Source organism: Acanthochromis polyacanthus, chromosome 18, assembly GCF_021347895.1.
Source record: "Acanthochromis polyacanthus isolate Apoly-LR-REF ecotype Palm Island chromosome 18, KAUST_Apoly_ChrSc, whole genome shotgun sequence".
Lineage (NCBI taxonomy): Eukaryota > Metazoa > Chordata > Actinopteri > Pomacentridae > Acanthochromis > Acanthochromis polyacanthus.
Genome location: NC_067130.1, coordinates 24,161,791 through 24,170,675, shown reverse-complemented (window position 1 = coordinate 24,170,675; position 8,885 = coordinate 24,161,791). Strand labels below are relative to the sequence as shown.

General features: G+C 38.7%; 1 protein-coding gene across 2 annotated transcripts; it reads right to left on the bottom strand.

Moving 5' to 3' along the window:
• Positions 1–447: 447 nt before the first annotated feature.
• nfil3 (nuclear factor, interleukin 3 regulated) lies at positions 448–6,557 on the bottom strand. Of its 2 annotated transcripts, none has more exons than XM_022194950.2 (2): positions 6,331–6,557; positions 448–4,147 (listed from the first exon to the last, which is right to left on the bottom strand). In XM_022194950.2, exon 2 carries the CDS (start codon positions 4,064–4,066, stop codon positions 2,915–2,917), a length of 1,152 nt encoding a protein of 383 aa, XP_022050642.1. In that variant the 5' UTR covers positions 4,067–4,147; positions 6,331–6,557; the 3' UTR covers positions 448–2,914. The 2 variants fall into 2 exon arrangements, with proteins under 2 accessions (XP_022050642.1, XP_022050643.1); XM_022194951.2 differs by having other exon boundaries at positions 6,348–6,557.
• Between the last annotated feature and the right edge of the window lie 2,328 nt (positions 6,558–8,885).

Sequence of the window (8,885 nt, the reverse complement as noted above, 5' to 3'; positions counted from 1 at the left end):
CCTAAGTGTCAGCTTCAGTCACATTTAAGCTGTCGTTGGTATCCCTCCCTTTCCAGGTAAATGTTATTTTGCACATCAGTCATATTTTGGACAATATGTTTACTCTAAAAATGCAGAAGACTTTGTGGCAGGACATTTATGTAAACAAAAACATTCCAATAACTCTTGATACTGCTGAGCAAAGAGTTATTGTCATCACCATCACTGATGTATTCCCAACTCTGATAAAAAAAATGCACACACTACTCATTTGAATTAAGGTGTCATTTTTTTTAACATCATATCAACTCATGTCTGTATCATTTTATATTAACTACAAAGATAATCATGAGGTATTATGAAAATTCTCCAGTTGGCTATAAGGAATTACTAAGTAAGCCATTTTAATGACCTATTACAGCTCTTGATTCCAAAGCACTTAATTATATAATTAGAGAAAAGTAAGAGTTTAACACCAAATGCTTTAGAGATTTATGGATAAAATGTTCATTTTCCATAAACTGAGAAAACAGCGTGTCAAAATGTGCCCAAAGCTTTCATCTATCCATCCATTTATATTCATGACAGTGCCATCAGACACAAGACACTATTTTCCAGCCAGTGTCACATATATTCTGGGTTTAACCAGCAGCCTGTAAGGTTTTAAGTCCATAGGTAAATCCATAAACCACTGGAAAACAAGGCAGGCAAAGACTATTCAGCAAACAGTGAACCAGTGACTGTAGCAGGGGCGATACCAAAATTAGAGACAAATCTACATCTTTCTTCTTTTTGAAAGCAGAGACAACTGAGTGTTTTGTGTGCCATATGTTGTTTGAGCTCACTGCAGGAAGGCTGTGACAATGACTCCAACATGTTTAAGCCTCAAGTCGTTTTACAGAAGTCATGACAGAAAGCAATATTTACAGGATCAAAGCAATGCTGCATTTCATGGGTCTGCACCTTTCTGATAGATTACTTTAAACCCCTTGACAGCTGAATTTATTTACAATTAAATAAAAAACTGTGTTTTTTGCTTTCCAGCTGATGCTAAAATAAGTGGAGATCATTAATTTGTCTATTACACATAGAATAAATACATAATAATAAAAACAGATATATAATAATTTAGGTCCCACTCTGACCGATTCTACGAGAAACCAGTCCTTGCAAAAGGTTCCAAGGTACATATTCCATATGCATAAACTGGCAATCAGGGAATGGTTATGCTATCTCACCTGCAGTCTAAATGAAAGAGCTTTGATGAGTTGCAACAATAGGTGTCACGGGGTTATAAAGTTCTTGAAAAGAACTACTACTTAATTGTGGTAAAATGTCCTTTGAAGGAAAGTGTTGTTTAATTTCAAGTAAAGAGTAATTCATTCAACTTTGTAAACAAATTCCATAATTGTGTGTGTTCAACTACCCCTCTGTGCATCGACTAAGAAATCCCTACATTCTTTAGCAGTTGATTTAAGTAGTTTGAAATGCACTGATGAAACACATCCTCTTTCCATAATAAGTGCTAAATAGTGCTCTTCAAGAAATTTCTTTTAAATAATTGGATAATTATTCAGAAATACCAAATCCTCAGGACTAAATATTTCTTTATACAGAAAGATAAAGATTCTGTTTCCAACCACTCTAAATATGTCACCACATGAACATATAAATGGATACATACCCATATAAAATGATTTAATTAGGATTTTCAGCTTTAAGGCAAACAATGGAAAGATTGCCACCAGCCACAAATGTAATGATAGTGGCAGTAAGGCAGGCAAGTGGCAGCTGTGAATAAACTGGGGAATTTTCCAGCTCCACAATATCAAAGTAGAACAGTGCTCGGTGACAGCAGGTGTATACTGATAGGTGGAGACCAGTGACAACAGTCATAAATAATCTTGTAAAAGAAAAATAAAGGCTTCACACATACCAATGTCTTTCACATTAATGATGGCTGTCACACACAATTGATATACAATTTACAGTAGTTTCTCAGTGTCCAGAGTGTACAGACATCCCGGAGTAAACCACAAATGCTACAGAGAGAACCAGGTGTTTACATGAAACAGATTCATCTGAGATTCATGTTTCTTATATGCTTCTGTTTTCATTTGCTAATTTGTTATTGCAAACAACAATTCAGCAATGTTTATTTTCTAAACATGGAGGAAGATGATACTGAATACATTTAATATCATGTACATTTCAGCAATGAATCTGATCAAACAATCATGTCATGCTTACCACTCGGCTGCCAATTATTCATTTTCTAAACAAAAAGACTATTTACAATTACCAGTAAATTTAAGGGCGTAATCGCATCTGTTCTTAACAGACTATAACAGGAATATATGTTAAAGAAATGTAAAAAGTGTTAAATTGTATTATTGTAACATAACAGAGGTTGTAAAAAAAAAAGTCAGAGTAATAGAGAAATTGATGAATGATTGAAAAAAATTGGTGTTAGAGAAGAAAAACTGAGGAGCAGAGTGGTGAGTATAACTTCGATGTTGGAATTTGTGCTGGGGTATTGTACATAGTACTGAATTCACCATGTTAATGCTTATTGTACATGTAATTCAACTCCCCCTCAGACTATATTAGCAAACAGCTTTTGAGTGTCCATGCAAAAAGCTATTATTTGAGACTCTGGCATTACTTAAACACTTTGTATTTAAAAATGTATCAAATCAAAGCATGGTTTAGCCTACATGTCAACCCCACAGTGCAACAGTGAATCCAGTGGAAATGCAAAACACATAATGGTCATTCAGAGGATTATCCTTTTGTTGATGACGCATGAAGATCAGTGGTGCTTCTGGTTGACTCTATCAGCAGGTAGCAAGGCCCTGTTTTAGATTCAAGCCCTCAACACTTGAGGGTTAAAATTAAGTTTCTTATAAATCAACACGTTTTGTCTGAGACAGGCTCAGTGTTCAATTTGTACTCTTCCAGCCACCCTGCAATGCCACTGCTCTGAATGGTGGGTCCAGTTCTGCATATTGTTGACCTGCACTGACAAAGGACAGTGGGAGGCCTGCATGTCCTCTGAAGAATCCTGAGCGATCTGGTAGCATTCTCCTTCTGAAACACTGACGAGAGACGACTTTCTAGAGGGCTCGTATTCTGGATCAATGGCCTCTACTTTGATTTGAATAGTTCTGGATTTGATCCGCAGTTTATGCGGCAAAGCTGAAGAAGAGGCATCCGGCACTTTGTGTGTGGAGACAATGACACTTCTTGGGTCAGCAACAGATGGCACCAACCCTTTGGGGACCTGCTGCTCATCTTCACCATCTGATGATTTGCTTACAGCACCATCATCTGAGCTCCGAGGTGAGTTACTGGATGACCTAGCAATCTGCATGAATGAGGCGGGCTGAGTGTAGATTCCAGGCAAAGTGCTGGCCCTGCAGAGTGTATAGAATTCATAAGGACTACTCCTTTCTTGTGCACAGCTGGCGTCATCTGCTGGTTCTTGCTTGACATTTGCAGTTCTGCAGAAAGTAAAGCTACCCTCTGTTGGTGTGCATGTCTCAGGTATTTGAGGTGAATGCTTGATGACTGATATGCAGCTGCTGCGCAGGTGAGGAGGCTCCAGATCTCTGCTGGTAGAACTTTGGTTAGAACTCGGTGTAACAAACTCCTGACAGAGGTTGACAGAGGTGGACTTGGATAACTTCTGGACTTCTTGGGCATATGCTGCTGAGCTCATCAGGCCAAATTTCAGCTTCAGTGACAGCAGCTCAGCCTTGAGGGAGGCATTTTCCTTTCCAAGAGCCATCAGCTTGTTCTCAAGCACCATGTCGTTTATGCGACGCTTTTCCCTTGAGCGCTTTGCTGCCTCATTGTTTTTACGACGCCTCTCCCAGTAAAGGGTGTCTTTCTTCTCCTCTGGGATAAACTCTCTTTTTCTGCGACATGTAGACTTAGTCTTGAAGGGAATTGCAGAGATTTTGTGGCCTATCAGGTCTCTGGTAGCTCCTTGTAAGGCTACAGCAAGAACCAGAGCATCTTCTCCACTGTAGGACTCATTGGAGTCCACCTCCTGCTTGACTGATTGCATAATATCACAGTTCATAGGTCTTCAACTGAATACCATCATGCTTGTATACAGCAATTCTAAGTGTCCCACTGAATGAATCCACTTGATCTGGAAAATCTGTGGAATAACAGACAATAAGAGAGGGTTTACATGTTGGTGTTAAGTTAAAAAAAAGTTAATCACATTGTCAATCACTGATATTCTAAAGTAATGTATTTCCATTACAAGAGGTATGTCTCCCTCGTAGATGACTCAAGAGAAACCTTGATACATGGTCCATAATCTGAATAATACATACATACACCAGTGATGAGGACACACAGCTGTCTGTTGTTTCATTACTGATAATATTACTAATTAAAAAATAACTTTAAATGTATTTTTTAAAGCACATGAGAGAATTTGATTCAAGCATGACTGACATCTTTATCCTATTCATTTCAATGCCTGTACAAAGGTCAAAAAGGCATTTGAGCCAAAACTATTAGTCAATTATTTAATACGTATCAATAAAGTAATAATGAGTGATTCTAGCTTACTTTCCCTTAAAAATTTCATCGTACAATGTTTTATTATAATCTCTACTCCTGGGTTAATAATAAAGCTTTCAGGGAGAGTGTTACCTAATAAAGCAATTCAGTCTGTTTTGAACTTGCAGGCTTTTGAGACAAAGGACTCCAGCCAGCTGTGATCTTAACACGTGGCTGGACAGAAGCTGGGTCACAGCAACATGCAACCAGAAGGTTTTGTTAGACACAGCCATTATATCTAATGTCAGTTATGACTATTGCAAACACATGGCCTGTAGGCATTTAGAAGGTTATGGGTGTGGTAAAAAATTTCCCAGGTAAATTTTTGCCTGTATGTAAATAAAAATCGCTCTTCTAAACTCCCTCAACACTGGTGCAGATTCTTTTTATCCCCTATAAATGTATTTTATACGTATTTCATCTTTAAATTTTGTGTCCTCATTTTGACCTTGGCATCTCTTTAATGTAGGAAGTCAATGATCAGGCTGAGAAACATGATCGGTAAGTGACAAGTGGACTACAGTATAATGCGGTACCTTTGATACGGTACTACTTTAGTGTGGCTCAATAAAACGTAATACAATCCCAAACAAGTCAGTTCTTTGATATTGTGCCTGCCAGAGGAAGCCACTTTTTAGTATTAGTTTTTGTTTGACATCTCTTACGTTACTGAAAGATTTTACAAATGCTGACGTTTGCATTACCTAGATGGCCTTACCAGCGGAGGATCGCCCCCCTTTGTCTTTACCAAAGAGGCAATATGACATTAAGACTATATTTGGATCACACGTGACAAAAATGAGTGTAATATTACAGCAACGTAAGCTGAATGTGCGGCCGTCTGGGGGAGGCAGCCTGGAGTTTGCCGTCGGTTCAGGCGGGTTCGATGTAGGATGGCACGGCTCGGATCGCTGTGGCTTTACAGCAGCAGCTCGTCATCAAATTCTATTACCCCTGATTCCTACATTGTGTCCGTACAATATCCCCTCACCCCACCCACCGCCGGTCTCTGAATGCCACTTAACTCTATTGCTGCAGACATTTTGCAATATTTGTCTGTTACATTAACAATGTGGGTCCATGTTTGTTGTACTAAATTTGAAAGTGAAATGCCTCCATTACGAGTATCGGTTAGATAATTTGGCCTAAAAACGTGTGTAACAGGCTGTACTGAAACAATGTGGCCATTCATTGTGTTCATGACATCACTGGCCTGCTTACTCATGATACAGGGCTGGAGGGTCTATACGCCCTGAAAGTACAATGTTAGAACAATCTACAGAAAAGGCTCTGCAACAGAAAAAATGCTGCTTCATTAATCGTATTTGAAACATTTATACTGACTCATTATGGTCACCCACACAGACCTCATTTCTTCGGTTACAAGATAGTGTTGCAATTCCCGAACTATGCGACTGGCCCACGTTCCTGAATACTATTCACTACATGTCTCCTGCAGCCTTTAGCCATTATTCTGCTTTCATCGGCTATGCACAAGTGGATTTCTAGTACAGTGTAATAAAAAAATGAGATGATAGCCAACATATATCACTTCGAACAGAAATTTTCACATCTGTAATAAATGCACTAGTAATAAATGCGACGTTTAAAACGAATTCCATGCAAGAAAACAAAGAGGTCGGCCACTTCACAGAACTACAAACTAGCTATGCACTGCTTTATTCTGCGGCATTCTTCCGAGCACGTAAACACAACACCATCCTTTAAAATTCTGTGTAACGCTCGATCAAATAGCTATTTTATATTTACCTCAAATCAATCTGTACCTTTTCTAGCACCTGGGTAGGTCTGGTTTTCCGCCGCGTATCAAGCTCAAAGAAGCAATACGACTTCCACCGATTTAATAAGGAAATCAGTCTTCACCAGCTTTCAAGTTAAGGAGAAACTCGCTCCTCTCCCTTGTCTTATTCTTCTCAAGGTGGCAAGTGACTCATGGATCTGTGTTAGTAGGTCAGTGATTAAGTGTATTGGCAGTGTGAGATTAAATGGCAGCCACTGCAGCCAATCGGAATGCAGCATTCTCGAGCTTCACCCAATGACTCTTGGCTTCATTGGACAACCCAAATCTCACTGAACATGCACAACACTGTCCACAGTGCACGTGAAACGTGAGCGTCTGTGAGTTCTTCGCACCGCGCTACGGTTTTAAGGGTTTTTACAAAAACAAAATCTTCAAGGCATATTTAATGTTCACATTGTCACAGCCGTTGCATAAATAGCTACACAAGTTTGCAAAGCACCAGTCGGTGTAAACATATGTAGTACCGCTAACTACAGTAGATTGGTAGATGATTGCTGAGAGAACTGGTCGTTAAATGTCAGGTCAGTTAACGTCTGTTTTGTAAAATATGGGGTCGATACATCATTTACTTCCGTATATAAAAATGTTACCTGCGAATATAATTAAAAATGTATTAACAAATAATAATTATACTTATGCAACGAATTGTATTAATAATAAATACATAAATAAATATACGTCAGCATAATAACAATCCTTGACAAAATATCATAAACAAACCACTGCCCCCTGCAAAGACTTCGTAGTGCTATTAAGTTATTTTGTGGTGACTCAAGCATTCTTTTTTTTTTTTAAGTATATAATTAGCAACACCCCTGTAAAATATTTTATTGCATGTAAACTGTGAAAAGTAATGTACATAAACACCATTACCTAGACATATTCGAAGTTGAAATTAAATACAACTAATTAATAGATAAAACAGAAAAGGTGCTAATTGCAAAGACATAAATGAGCTCAGTATCAGAATTTTTAGGAAAATAAAAATGCATCACAGTAACAAAAGATTTAGAGGCTTTATTGCCGGATGAGCTCGCACATACAAGAAATTTGTTTTGTTAACTGAAACTTAGAGTACTCACAAAAAGTTAGTTTAGTAACTAACGTTAGTTTAATGGTCTGAAGAGAATTTCACAACATTATTCTATACATTTTTATTCAATACATTTTATTAGATTTAATATATTATATATACACTTCCAGTCAAAAGTTTGGAAAAGTACATACATACCGAAGACATTAAAATTTTGTAGTAAACAGACAATTATGAAATAATTCTTAACTTGTAGAAGTTCTTACCTTCTTAATGGGTTTGGGGCCTTCAGTTGTATTGTGCAGAAGTCTGGTTTGTACAAAGTTGATGGCACTATTTGACAACTGTTAAAATCCATATTATGGCAAGAACCAATCAGCTAAGTAAAGAGAAACAACAGTCCATCATTATTTTAAGAACTAAAGGTCAGTCAGTCAGTCAGTCAGTCAGTCAGTCAGTCAGTCAGTCAGGAAAATTGCAAAAACTTTGAATGTATCCCCAAGTGCAGTTGCAAAAACCATCAAGCACTGTGACAAAACTGACCCACATGAGGACTGCCTCAGGAAAGGAAGACCAAGAGTCACTTTTACTGCTGAGGAGAATTTCATCCGAGTCACCAATCAAACCAGTCTCAGAAATGGCAAGTTAACAGCACCTCAGTTTAGAGCCCAGATAAATGCCACAGAGTTCTAGTGGCAGACACATATCTACATCAGCTGTTCAGAGGAGACTGTGCCAATCAGGCCATTATGGTCAAATAGCTGCTAAGAAAAAGCAACAAGCAGAAGAGATTTTTTTGGGCCAAGAAACACAAGGAATGGACATTAGACCAGTGGAAATCTGTGTTTTGGTCTGATGAGTCCAAATTTGAGATCTTTGGTTCCATTTGCTGGGTCTTTGTGCAGCGCAGAAAAGGTGAATGGATGGTCTCAACATGCATGGTTCCCACCATGAAACATTGAGGAGGAGGTGTGATAACGTGGGGGTGCTTTGCTGGGGACATTGTTGGGGAATTATTCAAAATTGAAGACACACTGAACCAGCATGGCTACCACAGCATCCTGCGTATAGTTGGACCATCATTTGTTTTTCAACAGGACAAAGACCCCAAACACACCTCCAGGCTGTGTAAGGGCTATTTGACCAAGAAGGAGCAAGATGAAGTTCTGCGTCAGATGACCTGGCCTCCACAGTCACTTGACCTAAATCCAATCCAGATGTTTTGGGATGAGATGGACGTGTTACCTTCCAACTCTGTTGAGCTGCTTTGTAACATCATTTCATTCGTTCTTGTTTCCTCACAGTCTATTATTCCACCTCTAGGGGGCGCTGTTGTACAGCCATTGGTAGAGTCCCTATATTAAGAGAGTAGCGACATGACGGGTCCAAAAAATTTTGGTCACGTGATCTATGGGCGCCATTTTTTTCCCTATTCATGAACGCCGGGTTTTCCCGTTAACGTTGTTTACA

Excerpts from the sequence above, each read along its gene's own strand:
- nfil3 (XM_022194950.2), bottom strand. The coding sequence starts at position 4,066 with ATGAACTGTGATATTATGCAATCAGTCAAGCAGGAGGTGGACTCCAAT.